Source organism: Leiobunum rupestre, chromosome 8 (genome assembly GCF_980474605.1).
Source record: "Leiobunum rupestre chromosome 8, qqLeiRupe1.1.hap1, whole genome shotgun sequence".
In the NCBI taxonomy this organism is placed as follows: Eukaryota; Metazoa; Arthropoda; class Arachnida; order Opiliones; family Sclerosomatidae; genus Leiobunum; species Leiobunum rupestre.
In genome coordinates this window covers 49139083-49154491 of record NC_143391.1, presented here as the reverse complement: position 1 = coordinate 49154491, position 15409 = coordinate 49139083, and the positions used below count along the sequence as shown (strand labels likewise).

General features: G+C 34.9%; 1 protein-coding gene across 2 annotated transcripts in view; it reads left to right on the top strand.

Annotated features, from left to right (window-relative positions):
- Positions 1-15409, top strand: part of PolQ (DNA polymerase theta) — a 59112-nt gene that overhangs the window by 35047 nt on the left and 8656 nt on the right. For both annotated transcript variants that reach the window (XM_090157065.1, XM_090157066.1), the window contains 7 exons: positions 199-2132; positions 2198-2311; positions 5363-5629; positions 5785-5943; positions 6723-6904; positions 7003-7152; positions 7750-7972. In XM_090157065.1, the coding sequence (XP_090013191.1) occupies positions 199-2132; positions 2198-2311; positions 5363-5629; positions 5785-5943; positions 6723-6904; positions 7003-7152; positions 7750-7972 (3029 nt within the window). The remainder of the gene's footprint in view (positions 1-198; positions 2133-2197; positions 2312-5362; positions 5630-5784; positions 5944-6722; positions 6905-7002; positions 7153-7749; positions 7973-15409) is intronic.

Here is a 15409-nt window from a genome sequence, read left to right as displayed (position 1 = left end):
TTATAGCTTTATGTTGTAATAAACTCTTTTCAAATACTGACTACTGAATACTACAGAGAGATTACAATGTTAAATCCTAATTAGGTGCATTCTAATGTGTAATATTTTTCGAAAACTTGAAAAGACAATGTATCAAATATTACTGCTTTAGGTGAATATTACTGTATTTTGTTAATGATATATTGACTATTTGTACAGTGAGAAAGATCAACAAAATCAAAATAACAGCCAAGGATGTCATGTATGGATTACTGGAAAAAAGGGAGTGAATGAAATGCAAGCTGCGGAAATGATTGTCAGAGAGGCGCGATATGTAGTTGAGAAAGAATTGGGTATTGAGAGCATAGACTGGCATAATAGCAAACTGAAGAGTAATGTTACTTCTACTTTGTATTATACTCGTCGTAAATTACAAGATGGTGAGAACAAAAGTGATATTTCTAATCTTGAAGACTCTAATAATCGAAGAACAACCACTGCAGAAAATAGTGGTCAGATAGGTTCGCAGTTGAGAAAAGTATCACAGCAAGAAACTTACCAACAAAATGAGCTAAATCTAAGGAACTCCATTACAGTATCCAATAATGTTTCTTCAAGTGAAGTAATGCCAGGTTACAAACAAGATTATCTAACAAACAAATGTTTGTCAAACTTAAGTTGTGATTCATTTCAAAAACCTGTAATTGTAGTTCCTACTACAAATTCTAAAACGCCTATTATTAGTAATAGTATCATCCGTTTTAGCGATTCAATTGACTTAGGTGTAGACAAAACTTCAACTCCGTGTGTTCCTATTAAGAGTAAAATTCAACTGACAGTTGAAACATTTTCCAAAGCTGTCAGTAAAATTGCAACAAAACAAAGTGTTCCCTTTGCTGAGGCATTGAAAGAAATGTCAGAAGAAAAATTATGTACTGACAAAAATTATATTTCTTGTAAAAGTGATGAATGTTTAAATAGAAACGAAATGGATGATTTCAAAAATATGGATCTTGATTCTTCATTTTCAATTTTGGGTTCTCAGAATAGTAACTGTGTAGGAACTACTAAAATTTCACACAGGAATCAAGCTAAAATGGCAAAGGACATCTTCCCTTCTCATTGCGAAGACATATTTCTTTCGCCATTTCAGTTACATGAAAATTTTAAGTCTCATCAAGACCCCAAAAATGAAGGCGGTAACATGGTTGAACTTCCCTTAAACATAAATAATCTAAAAAGCAATGAACAGAGCAAAACAAATATAGTGGACCTTAATAAAAACATTAAAGGCGATTTAAGTGGTATTTCAGAAAATGATGAAGTAAATTTAAGAAAGAACGATGATCTTCGTATTGATTTCAACAGTTTTGACAAAGCTCAATGTAATACAAAATCTAACTGTACAGCAAATCAGTCAATAGACAGTGATGGAAATTTGAGTAATGATAGCTATGTACTGCATACCCAAAATGTCATTGGTATTGCTAAATCATTCATATCTGATATTGAAGGTTTGTCGTCATTTGAGAATTATCTAGAGAAAACACCACAAAAACCCCAAATTGTAATATCTGATAACAATTCATCAAATCAATGCACTGGACAAAATTCTAAGACCGAATCAAAAACTGTGCGTATGAATGATATTTTGACAACAGACACTCTTTGGAAAAATTTAAACACTTGTGATTTTAATGACTCTTTTAATGTGAGTGAGGACTTACTGGTGAAAAAGGAAGACAGTTTTGGCAAAGAGAGTGCAAAATCCAATAGGTCATCCTTTCCAACCATTCTTTCTGATGATAGCTTTAACTCTTTTCTTTTAAAAAATGAAGATATTGGGGATGACATTGACTCCATAGCGCCAACACAGGAAGAAACTGCAAAGTACACTTTAACATCTATTAAAAACTACAGAGGTCAAAGTTTCAGACAAACGAGAAGCAAATCATTTCTAGCAAAAAGTGTATGCAGTCTAACTCAAACGCCAAACGATGCATTTTCTATTATTGATGTATCATCTAGTAAAATTTTATTTAAATCTTTTTTTGATGAATGGAAGTGCAAGAATAAGTTTTCTCTCAGCATTGCTTGTGAAAAGCACTCAACTATAAATAAAACCAAACCAATTGGATTTAACATTATGAAAGGTATTTTCTAATTAAGTTCCAAGTATTGTACTTAAAAGTTTTTAGAGCATTTTGCTTTTACACAGAAACAAAACTCAACCAGGAAGAAAGCCAGGAAGATGTGCTAGTTGGATTTGCAATATCATGGGGAGATAAAGATGCTTATTATGTTTCGTTGTCAGATTCATTCGAAAATAACGGTACTGGTACTTTATAGTCTTTTTATTGATATTTAATAACTCCTACAGACCTTCCAAAAGAGGTTAATTTAAAGGTTGCTTGTGATTTCAGTCGTGACCCTCAAATAAAATATTCTATATGACAAATAGAAAATTATATAAATATACCCCTTACAAAAAAAATCAATAGAAACCATTTGTTTTTTACGCATGGGTATCAATTAGTTGGTTCCACTTGTATTTTTGGACCATTCCCATTTGTTTCCACATTGGTATTGTTGATGCCTTAAATTGGTTTGTTATGGGTTCTAAATGGGATATTTTGTTTTCCCAATTGTAGAATTTATTTTTTCCAATTGGTTTTGTTTATTGTATTTAAATGGGATATTTTGAATTTCCAATTGTAGAGTTAATTGGTTTTGCTTATTGGTTCCAAATGGGATATTTCGTTTTTCCAATTGTAGAATTTTTTTTCAAGTGGGATATTTAGATTTTCCAATTGTAGTGTAGAGGTTTATAGTGGTTTCAATTGGAGGTTTATAGTGGTTTCAATTGGAGGTTTATAGTGGTTTCAATTGGAGGTTTATAGTGGTTTCAATTGGAGGTTTATAGTGGTTTCAATTGGAGGTTTATAGTGGTTTCAATTGGAGGTTTATAGTGGTTTCAATTGGAGGTTTATAGTGGTTTCAATTGGAGGTTTATAGTGGTTTCAATTGGAGGTTTATAGTGGTTTCAATTGGAGGTTTATAGTGGTTCTATTGGAAGTTTATAGTGGTTTCAATTGGAGGTTTATAGTGGTTTCAATTGGAGGTTTATAGTGGTTTCAATTGGAGGTTTATAGTGGTTTCAATTGGAGGTTTATAGTGGTTTCAATTGCATTTCTCCAGTGGTTCAAATTGGTGTTATATCAACAAACCAGTTTGTTAACACAATTACGCGATTTGTACACGTGTCATGACACCCCAGTTTAAGAAACAAAAACATGTTTTTCATGTTACGTGGTTTTGGTACTCACACAGGAATTAAACATAGTATAATGAATGAACCACAACAATAATAACATCATAGTTAAGTAGTTATTGAACTGAGTCACACTTTGCCGATAACATTTAATTTTTACAGTTTACAGTAATGAATATGACTGTTACAATTCAAGAAATGTAATTAGGGAGACCATTCGATTGGTTACTGTTTGCATTTACCTTTAAGACGGATGAATTTGCATGGAAATATTAAAGAGAAATTTTATCTAATTTTATTACAGTCAGTTTAGTTGGTTGATAAAGCAATTCTGAGGAGACTATAATAGAAAAAAAAAGAGTTTGGTATTTGTTGGATAAATTAATTTTACTGGCAGCAATTATGTCTGAAAAAGTATGGCAGTGGGCTATCACTAACCCAGGGCTGTAGCTAGCATTTTCACTAAATTTACATTTAAAATTACATTGAAATATAATAGGTGATTTAAATCAATGATTAGAGCCCATTAGGTTTCCAAATGGTACCCTAAAGAAAACCCAGTTGCAGTCGGAGCCCATTGAGTTCCAATTGAAACCATTAGAACCCATTTGGTTTACAAACAAACTTTAACTGCTACCATTCGAAGTCTGGAAACTTCCTTCAGAAACCATTCTGAGCCTCAAAACTTCCATCAGGAACCATTCGGAGCCTGTTGACTTCCATCAAGAACCATTGGAGCCCATTTGATTTCCAAATGGTACCAACAGTGCCCATTAGAACACCATAGACCCCATTGAATTAATAGTTGTCCCATATGGACCACATTAGATACCACCAGGAAACCAAATGGAACCACTAGGTAATGTAATGGTACCACCTAATTCTTTCGTAAGGGATTGGATCCAAACTCCGGGTTGTTGGTCTCAATTGGGATACTATTTGAGGCAAAAGTATGAAATGGTTTAAAGGAGTCTATTGGTCATTATCACTCCAATTGGGGACCTTTTCATATCGAATTAGTTCCAATTGTGTTGCACATACTCCAATTGGAATTTTATAACTAGTTGGTTTCAATTGAGGTCAGATTGGTACCAATTGTAAATTTCATCTCCAAGTGTTCGCTAATTGGCCTCTAACATATCCAAATTGGTGCAAATACGGTCCCAATTTGAATTTGATTAGTTTCTAATGTTTTTTTCGTAAGGGACATTTTGAATGTCTATGCTCCATTGCTACCATACTACAAGCTCACCTGGAGTAACTATCACGGTTATACTACATAATGAGTATTCTCAAATTTATAGGCTGGACACCATGTAGGGGAAAACCCAGAAATTTTTAAATAAAAAAAAATTATACTCTAAAAGGTTGGGTACCGTGCCTTCTGAGTCCTAGAACGGACTACACAATAATTATCCTATTATAATAAGAGACTAATACTTCTTAGAAATTTCCACCAAGGGAAAAGTATGCAAACTTGCAGCCACTGCGGGAAATACTATAACTGACTAGCAGGCTAGCTGGGAGTTAACCATTCCCCTACTAACTCCTGACTGCTACTAACTACTGCTTCTCTCTGCTTACCCCTTTTATACTAACTTCACACTGGTGCCACCACCGGTGCCTTTGGCAGTTAGGCCTGATAAGATAAGGGCCTGGCCATTTGGCCTATTAACAATATGGCTGCCACTGACCAAAGTGTTTCTGCCCCATTGAGTCCTCCACTAAGGATATTGATTTGTACTTCCACCGAAATAAATTATATAAATAATGTATTCATGCATTTAGACTTTCTATTCGAGCCATTGTTCAATGTTGAAGGGGCCTAAAACTTAGCCTATCTGGTAGGAACTCTTGGCTATAAACCAGACCCTTTTCTATGGAAATCATCAGGAAAATTATTTTCCTTAAACATTCAAAGTGAATATATGTAAATTTTCCTTATTCAAAAAGAGAGTGAGGTTTGCATCTCTCGTAGGTTTTAGTCATTTTGGGTTTAGGTTACTTCAAACTCAACCTGATCCGAAATGACACCGTATTTTTTAATTCTAATTTTAAAGTTTAAGTTTATTACTTTACTCTTTATTTTGAATTTTGTCATTTATATTTCAGAAGCTGTTTCAATGGAACTTCGTAAGCGTTCGTTGCTAGAGGGTTTAAAAAGAAATGAAGAAAGAAATACATCTGTTGCTATATTTGATTTTAAAAATCAGTTAAATATTCTTTGCCAGAGTGGAAACAATTTTTGTCCTTTATTTAACAAATTGGTCTGCATGGATCCAAAAATTGCAGATTGGTTATTAGATCCTTCATGTAAAGAGAAATCTCTTCATTCTCTAATCATTAACTATTTACCGATCTATACTGATTTATTAAAAAGTGAGTTTTTAAGTTATATTAAATACTGATTTCACCATAAAGTTTAGTTTATAGCTCTTGAGGTTTTTCTGGGTAGCTGATGCTCACTGAAAATTTTCAATTGGTGGACCAAAATTTTTTAAATATGCCATTAATTTGGATTAATTTCTTCTCAGACCTTGGTGGAACATTTGGTACGCGATGTATTGGAGGAACTACTTCAAATAAAGAATCTGGACGATTAAGAAGTAGCTTAGAAGCTGTACTTGTATTTCATTTAATGGACGCACTTATCATTAAACTTGAAGAAAATCACCTGATCAAATCATTTTGTAGTAAGCATTATTATTACAATTTTTTTTTATAAACATCTTAGGTTGGAAGTGCTCATATTGGTATTGAATAATAATATCTGTTAAGTCTGTTTTTTCAGTAGTATTTTTTTTATCCAGTCTACAAATTTTATTACCCTCATGGATGTTTCATGTTTTATGTGGTTATATGGTATCCACTGAAAATCTCAAACATTTTGTTAGGAAATTCGTCATTTGTGGTTGATTTATGTGATCTTATAGGAGCAATTTTTGTTAAAGAAGTAAACTTTGTTGAAAATATATTTAATTTTTTTTTAAATTGCAAATTGTACTCTTTAATGGAAATAGTTCGATAATTGTCCAAGTATGTGAATTGAGCAAGTCTTTTTGTCTAGGATCCACAACATCTTAACTTAAATCTGCGAGATGTGATAGGTGATATAAATAAATTTTATCAAAATACTTTTGATTATTTTATTAAAAGGTTAAAAAAATAATTGGTTCTCTAATGCTTAATTTTAGCGTTCTGAGTGAAATTCAATTTTTATACACCCAACTTATTATTCTCTCAAGAATCACAAACTTTCACTCTTAATGAACCCATTGGGGGACTCTTATTCTTTGGATGTTTTAAACCTAATTTGTTATAGATTTTGACTGAATAAGTGAGTTTTTGTTATTTGTACTATTTTGACATATCGGAAGCTACCTTATACGCCTACCTTTTGAGCACTACTGGCTCTAAGGGGTTTTCAACTCCAATTCAAAAAGGAAAAGTTTTTATTTATTTACTATTTCAGATATTGAAATGCCGACATTGCTTGTTCTTTCTACAATGGATCAATGTGGTTTTGGATTTAATCCAAATATAGCACAAAAGCAAAGGGATAGGCTTGTTGATCATCTGGATTTTGTGGAAAAAACAGCCTTCAAATTGGCTAAGCGTTCTTTCAACATGATTTCACCAAAAGATGTTTCTAAGGTTTGTAGACACTTGGAGAAATATCAGTAAAAAAATTGTGAACATTTTTGAAAATACATATGGTATGAACGTTATGCTTATTTTTATTTAATTGGTAGGTTCTATTTAAGGAACTGCGTCTATCAAGCACAAACTGTGATATAAAAAATTATAATGCTAGTAAGCGTGATTTGATGAATTTGAAGTTCAAACACCCTTTGCCCGGGCTTATCCTGGAATGGAGAAAGGTTTCCTGTACAATTAATAAAGTAAGATATTATTGAGTGTATTCCATAGTGCAATAACAATCAACACCAAACAGTAAACACCACCATAGACAAGCTCGCTGGTGGTATTACGAAGGTAAGATCACTCAAAGTGGGGAAGAAACTTTTAGCTATGTTAGACTCTGGGCCCTACTAACTACTATGTCTCATGAGAATGACTCTGCCAAATTAAGTAAAGATCTAAACATAGCTTCAATTGAATGTCCTGTAAACACCTTTTAGGATACAAGTTTGATAACGCTGTGAATTGCTGAACCGAGCACCAATTTGAGGTATAGGAATTGTGTTTGCTCTGTTTTAACCATCTTAAGTGTGTGAATTTAAGAGGAACTAGCTAAACAATTTCGTGGAAAACTTTTAACTTATCCCTGAATTTCAGTAAAAGAATGAATCGGGATTTATTAAATGCCTTTACTGAGAAGTCTCATTGGGAAATTTGTTTTATACTCAATGTAGATTAGATGATTTTTACGCATACATGAGTTATGGAATTAGGTCACTTTTACGCAGACACAATTACGCATGTGCCGTTGTATTAAAATTTAAGTAATATTCTAATATTTATTTGGTTTCCAACAGGTCTTAAACCCTTTGTTAAGAGAAAGTTGCAGGTGTGAAACTTTGTCGATGCATCGTATATACAGTGAAAGTCAAACCTTAACAGCAACAGGTAGAATAAGTATGAAGGAGCCAAACATGCAAAACATTCCTAGAGATTTTGAAATAGAGCTAATAGACAGCAACGGTGCCTCTACTGAAAATGAAATAGTCAGTCTAAGAAACGGATTCATTCCTAGTAAAGGTATAGTACTTAAAATTGTTAGTTATTAATAACTATTCATGTAGGACTAATTTGTTCTATAGGCAAATAGAACACTACTACCCAAAGTAGGTAACGTAAAATGTTGTTTTATGGATTTCCTGAAATAGCTCCATCCTTAAGTTCGTTAACTCAGTTATGTTGGAACTAATTATATATTGAGTTTATTTTATTAACTGAAATGTTTCCCTAGCTCAATGAATTGTGGTTATTACAACTTGTCACGTTTAAACAACATTGGAATATCTGCTGGAGAGTGAATTCAGTCTTAAGTTAATACAAGGATTGAATTAGGGTTACTATGGAAGCCCAGAATCATGGTGGAGGATGAGAAATGATTTAGGGGCAAATGGTCAAGTTAAAGAGATAGTGTCAGAATTTTCTACATATATGAAGTTTTTTCATATATTATTGAAAAATATAGTAAAGAAAATTATAGTTATAAAACATTTGGTATAAATATAATTATTAACGATTAATTTCAAATTTTTAAATAGAAAGATAGCGTAACTTTTTTTATCACATACTGTCTACGTCATAGATAGGTTGATGTTTATTGGTTGCTACTAGAGCGAGCTGGAGATATAATTTTTAGGGGATTACAGGAGGAAATTTTACTCCCATAGCTTTCGCACGCTTTAAGACCCTCATTCGATGGAAAGTAATGGAACGATAAGCCACTTTTGTTGTTATTATTACTGTAGGAAGGAACTGAACAATACACTGTGGCGCCCACAGTCTTCGGTGCTTTCGGTGGCATCTTTCCGTAGATTATAAATATTGTTATAATGACTACGTATAAGAAATAATGATTTTATTTATAAACAATACCATGTTATCGATTTTTTCTTCAATTTCTACTTAGAAAATTTTTTTTACACGTAGCCGGCTCGTGAAGTCGTGATTCGAGAATCTCGAACCACGTGGTCCGCGAAAAGAAAGTAAAAAAACGCGCTTACAAATCCTCTACGCGGTAGTAGAAAAATACTACTGGAAATTCCCCGCCGCTCGAGCGCGCTGAAATCGACCAAACTCATGACGTCAACAATCTGTACAGTTTTGACGCGGCTATTGAAATACCATTATTTTACATTAAATTATAAATAGATTTATAATTTAAAGTGCTAATATGGATATATATTCGGATTCAGCCAAAGAACATGTAACGGATCCGGTCGCCGGATGGCGTCCGTGTCCGTTACAGTGAACCCTCTTATTTTTTAAACAAACATTTTTTAGTTATTTTCGCTATCAGCCGCTAGAGGGATAGCAGTCTAAATGTCCTGCGCCACGCGATTTCATTGTCTCTTTCTCCTTGTCTCGCCCGGAGATGGTTGCCCGTGATGATTCTAGGTCAACGTTTTGTATCCCCTCGTTGATATGTTTTTAATCTTTGCCCCAAGAGTTCCCTTTGTATTATAAAGGTTTCCCCGAGATATATTATGGCTGAACGAGGTAGTTCCGATGTTATTGTAAGTGTAATTATTTGTCTAATTATTAAACCTGTTTTTGACCGAATCAACTCGTGTGGTGATTTTCACTTATAAGACTGGCTTAGCCCGAACCCTAACCTGTAACCGCTTACCCTAATCGTGTTACATCCTTAATGGGATACGATTTGGGAAGGCGAAACGGTTACAAACAAAATTTTAAATATTTCTGAGTTGGCACTATCTCTTTAACTATGATTGCGGAGGCCTTAGAACGTACTACACAATAAATCTTCTAGTATAATAAGAGACTAATAACTGTTAGTCATTCCCACCAAGGGAAGGGAATGCCACCTTGCAGCTACTGGGGGAAATACTTAAACTAACTAACCCGCTAACTGGGAGTTTACCACTCCCCTACTAACCCCTGACTGCTACTACAAACCATTGTTTCTCATTTCTCTATGCTGGTGCACTTTGGAATTGGGTCTACTATGATAAGGGCCTGGCCATTTGGCCTACTAAACAATATGGCTGCCACTGACCATATTGCTAGAGTGGATTTATTTTTCCGAAAAAATAAAACTAAAAATATTGAAAAAAAGTACAAAAATAATATAACTTTAAGTGTCAAATTGACATCTGGTGGTTTTCTTACTCCGTAACTCTAGATAAAGGGATTGGACCCAAAAACCATTATGAAAGTCGGCTAGCTGGCCCTTGTTATGGCAAGCGGCTGCATAACACAAATCGTCGGACCGGTGTGTTAGCTTCTTGAGTAGCACAACTTTGAAAACACCAGGAGATGGCTCGCACCTGAGGAAACCTTGATGTAATGAGAAGCACTCGAAACCAGGGATTTTTCCTGACTGCCCAGTTACAAGCCATTCAATGAGGGATTGACATAGCTCGTCTTGATGTTGTAGATCTATAAATACAGGAAATGGAAAGATCCTGTAACAAAGGAAAGTGTCATTGAATTGTCGATACAGAAAGGCAGCAAGTTCATTAAGGTGCAACAGGATGTTGAAAGGATATGATCAGTCACGATATCTGTAGAGTTAATATGTAGTGGTAAGTCTGTCAGCACAACATCACTGGTGTCATCTTAAAGAGGTACTGTCCCAGCAGCTTCAAATTTTGGAAATTCCCTTGGCACCATGGTAGCCTGCCCTCTTCTGATGACCCTTCTTGCTTGGAAACAACTTCAGAACAACCACATTTCAGACGCATGTTCATCATGATGCCCTAGTCATGTAGCGAAGTGACTGACTTGAGTCTGCTTGTCCCGTTTGTACTGTGATATCGGTCAGCTCTGCATAACTCCAAACTAAACCGACGGAATCAGTCTGAGTTGATGAAATTATGAAATCTAACTTTGTTTGACTTGATGACCCTTGTCTGGTAATGACAACCTCTGTCTGACATGATGACTCTTGTCTGGTAGCGATAACTTTGGTCTGACATCCAACAGAAGCAACCATACACCGAGTTTTCGACTGGGGGAAATACTAACTAGCTGGCTAGCTGGCAGTTAACCACTGACTGCTACTAACCACTGTTTCTCATTTCACTATGCTGTCCTGTCCAATCTCTCTATGACTTCTTTTTTTTTAATACTAACCCCACACTGGCGACCTTGGGAGTTAAGACTACTAAGATAAGGACTTAGCAATATGGCTGCCACTGACCATCTTGGTTACAAACTTGAAGAACTGGAAGTATGAAATGCAAATGGCATAAAGGAGTAAAGGACTAAGGTAAACTGTTGAAGGAACGTGTTAGAAATAGTTATTACTTTGCATAGGAAAAGTACTTATGTCTAGCCCTGTTCTAAACTGAAACTATATTTATCTGTCGTCTGCTTATACTTTTTTTGTTTTTACTTTCACTTTCTCTTTTTTGTGTTTTTAAGGTCAGTAGAGATCATACCTATTTTTGTATATTAGATTTAACTATAATTAAATAGAGATTTATAAATAACAAACTGTCTTGCCAATTCAATATAGATAGATCTTACAATTGGTAGCAGAAAGCGTGGTTAATATGGAATAAATAAAATAGAAAAGATTTATTTGTGAATTGGCAGTGTTTGAGTTAGGCTTAGCTTAGTGAAAGTGCAGAATGGAAATGAACAAAACAGATTAAAGTTAAAAATGGAAAAACAGAATAATTCCTTGACATCCCTTGGAACATCATTTTCATTTAATAAATTAAATGATGAGAATTATGTAAACTGGAAGTTTAATATGAAAATGGCTCTGCTAGATTTTGGGCTATGGGGGATCATAGATGAAACAGATGAAGAACCAAATGAAGAAGCAGATTCTAAAGTAAAAGAGAGATATGAAACCAGAAAACAAAAAGCTCTATCAAAATTAGCTCTGGCAGTAGATGACCAGCATAAGAATTTAGTATCACAATATGAAACAGCCGTAGAAGTATGGAACGCACTTAAAGACCTTTATGAACCAAAGTCACGAGCACGAATAGCTTCATTACGATTGAATTTTCTGAGTCTGAAATATAATGTACCTGAAAGCATGTCAGGATATCTTGGGAGAATCAGTGCTGCAGCGGAACAATTGGAATTAGCAGGACGTATTTTAGCTCCAGACGAAATAGCATACCAGATGATTTGTAAATTACCCGCCCAATATGAGAACACGATTCAAAGAGCTTATCAACTAAATGATGAAGAGTTTACTCCAGATAAAGTCAAAAACCTCCTTATAGCCGAATATGAAAGACAGAAACTAGTACACCAAGAGGAAGAAAGAACAGATATGAAGACTGGACTTATGTCCATTCAACCCAATCAGAATAATCAACAGAAAAATAGAGGTGCACAACAAAAGCGTGGAAATTTCAAAGGCTATCAAGGGAATCAGAATACTAGTCAAAGTTTTGAATGCTATAGATGTGGAAAAACTGGTCATATAGCAAGAAATTGTCATGCAAATATTCAAACTGGAGGCCGCACTGCAAATCAGAAAGGAAATAGATCAAATTATCCGAGCAATCAAAGGTCAGCTAATCAAACTAGAAACAGTTATGCAAGCAGTAGCAGCGATTGGGATAATGGAAATTCATATGGAAATGCATATTTAGCTACTACAATGATTTCAACATCGGATAAAGATTCTTGGATTTTTGATTGTGGTGCTACACACCATTTTTGTCATAGAAGAGACTGGTTCGTTGAATATCAGGAAATAGAAGTACCCATTGATATTGCTCAAGGTGAAGCAAAAGCTTTTGGAACTGGGGTCGTAAATATGGTGGTAAAAACACCTTATGGAGATAATCTCATTCATTTGACAGATGTATTCTATGTTCCGCAGTATAATAGAAATTTATTATCAGCCAGAAGATTTGATAATAAAGGATGTAAGATTATAATAGTTAATGGCTCGATTAAAGTATACGGTGTGAACAAGACGTTGGTTTTATCTTCCACCTTAACCGGAAACAATCTTTATGTTGTTGATGCATACATTCCAAGTAGAGAAGAACCCAGGAAGGAACTCTCAGTGAAGGGTGGATGTAACACGAGTCTAACAATTGATACAGCAAGATGGCACCAAAGATTAGGACATCCTTCAATCAAACGGATGAAGGAATTGCAGAGAAAAGATATGGCTCACGGATTACCAGAATTTAAAGGAGAAATTGACCACTGCATACCATGTAAAGTAGCAAAAGCAACAAAGGCCGCCTCAAAATCTATACCTGATATATCTACAAAACAACCATTAGAACTTGTCCACAGTGACGTTTGGGGACCTTCACCTGTTATATCTCAAGGTGGGTCACGATATTTTATCAGTTTCATAGACGATTATACTAGAAAGGCAATAGTTTATATTATGAAGAATAAAAGCGAAGCATATGATAAATATAAAGAATATAAGGCTATGTCAGAAAGACAAACTGGTTTGAAACTCAAGAAAATACGCACAGATAATGGCTTAGAATACTGTGCAAATTATTTCAAGGAAGGTTGTAAAAAGGACGGAGTTGTGTGTCAAAGGACGAACACATATAGTCCTCAAATGAACGGCATTGCAGAGCGATATAATCGAACAGTATTAGAAGGAATTAGAGCAATGCTTGAAGATGCAAGACTACCGCATTATATGTGGGGAGAAGTATTATATACAGTAGTGTATTTATCAAACAGATTACCTCATTCGAAACTACCAAATATCACACCAGAAGGGAGATGGAGAAACACGTCACCTTCATTACGACATCTTAAGCGATATGGATGCGTAGCTTACGCATTTGTACCACAACCTCACCGTAATAAATTTGAGAAGAGAGCGAAGATTGGTATCATGGTAGGCTATGCTATGAATACTAAAGGATATCGCATATGGTTTCCAGCAGAAGGAAAAGTTCTAGAAACCAAACATGTTTCTTTCGACGAGAGCAAGTTAGGTATTAAAATACTTAAAGAAACCAGAGAAGAAACATATGAGCCAGTGAAGCAAATATGGTCAGAAGATAATGAAGACGAATCGTCAGATGATGATAAATCGCAAGAGTCGGACAACTCATCGGACGATGAGAATACTGATGAAGGAGATGAAGTAGGAGCACAACCAGAGCCACCACCTCCACAACCCATAATACCCCGTTGGAGACGAGAAGAAATACTCAGAAAAAAGGGTGATCGAATTGACGTTTATCACTATGATAACATTACAAATCAGAAAATCAGATCAGAACCTGAAATGAAGCGATACTTAGCAGATAGAGGAGAACAATACAACCCCAAAGAATTTACTTTCAAATCTACTGGAAATGTTGAAGCCCGATGTGTAGTAATACCTTCAACATACGACGAAGCAATTGGAAGTCCAAATAGTGAAAAATGGCAAGAAGCCATGACAACAGAGATTAATATCATTCAAGATAGAGAAGTGTTTGAGATTGTTCCAAAACCAATTAATAAGAAGATAATTGGAGCAAAATGGGTGTACGATCTTAAGAAGAATTCTAACGGAGAAATCAATAGATACAAAGCCAGACTAGTTGCCCAAGGTTTTTCTCAAGTTCCTGAAAGAGACTTTAATCAGACTTATTCTCCAGTCGTAAATTTTACCCTGATCAGAGCATGTATAATGATATTTATTGCATGTCTCGGATGGCTACACTCCCACATGGACGTGAAGTGTGCATATTTATATGGATCATTAGAAGAAGAACTTTATTTAAGACAGCCAGCTGGATATATTCAAAAGGGAAAAGAAGATTATGTGTGGAAGCTAAAGAAGGCTCTTTACGGATTAAAGCAGAGTGGAAAGCAGTGGTATTCTGAATTAGATAATCAGTTACTTCAGCTTGGATATAAAAGACTTTTTGGATGCAACTGTATCTACAGATTTGGATTGACTGGACTATTGATAGTGTATGTTGATGACATAATTGTACTTGCATCAAATACACACGTTATGAAGAAATTAAAGACACAACTACAAGCAACATTCGAAATGACTGATTTAGGAGAATTAAGTTACTTTTTGGGGATTGAATTTGAATTTCCCTCAAAAGGACAAGTATATATTCATCAAAATAGCTACGTGAAGAAATTACAGGAAACATTCAAGATCAAAACTGAGAAGAAAAGGGAGACACCATTACCCGTTGGGATATCATTGTCAAATAGAGACTGTACACCAGAACCGAATAATAATTACCCATACAGACAACTCATTGGTAGTTTATTGTATTTATCGCAGCGTACTAGACCAGATATAGCATTTGTAGTAGCAAGTTTAGCACGTTATTCGTCAAATCCTGGTCAGAAACATTGGAATTACTTATTACAAGTGTTGGAGTACGTGTGTCAGACCAGCCATTACGGTCTTCATTATCATGGATTCAGCAAAGTTGATCTCAGTGTGTTTACCGATGCATCATGGGGATCGGATTTAGACGATAGAAAATCTACTAGCGGTTTTGTGATTAATATCTGTGACAG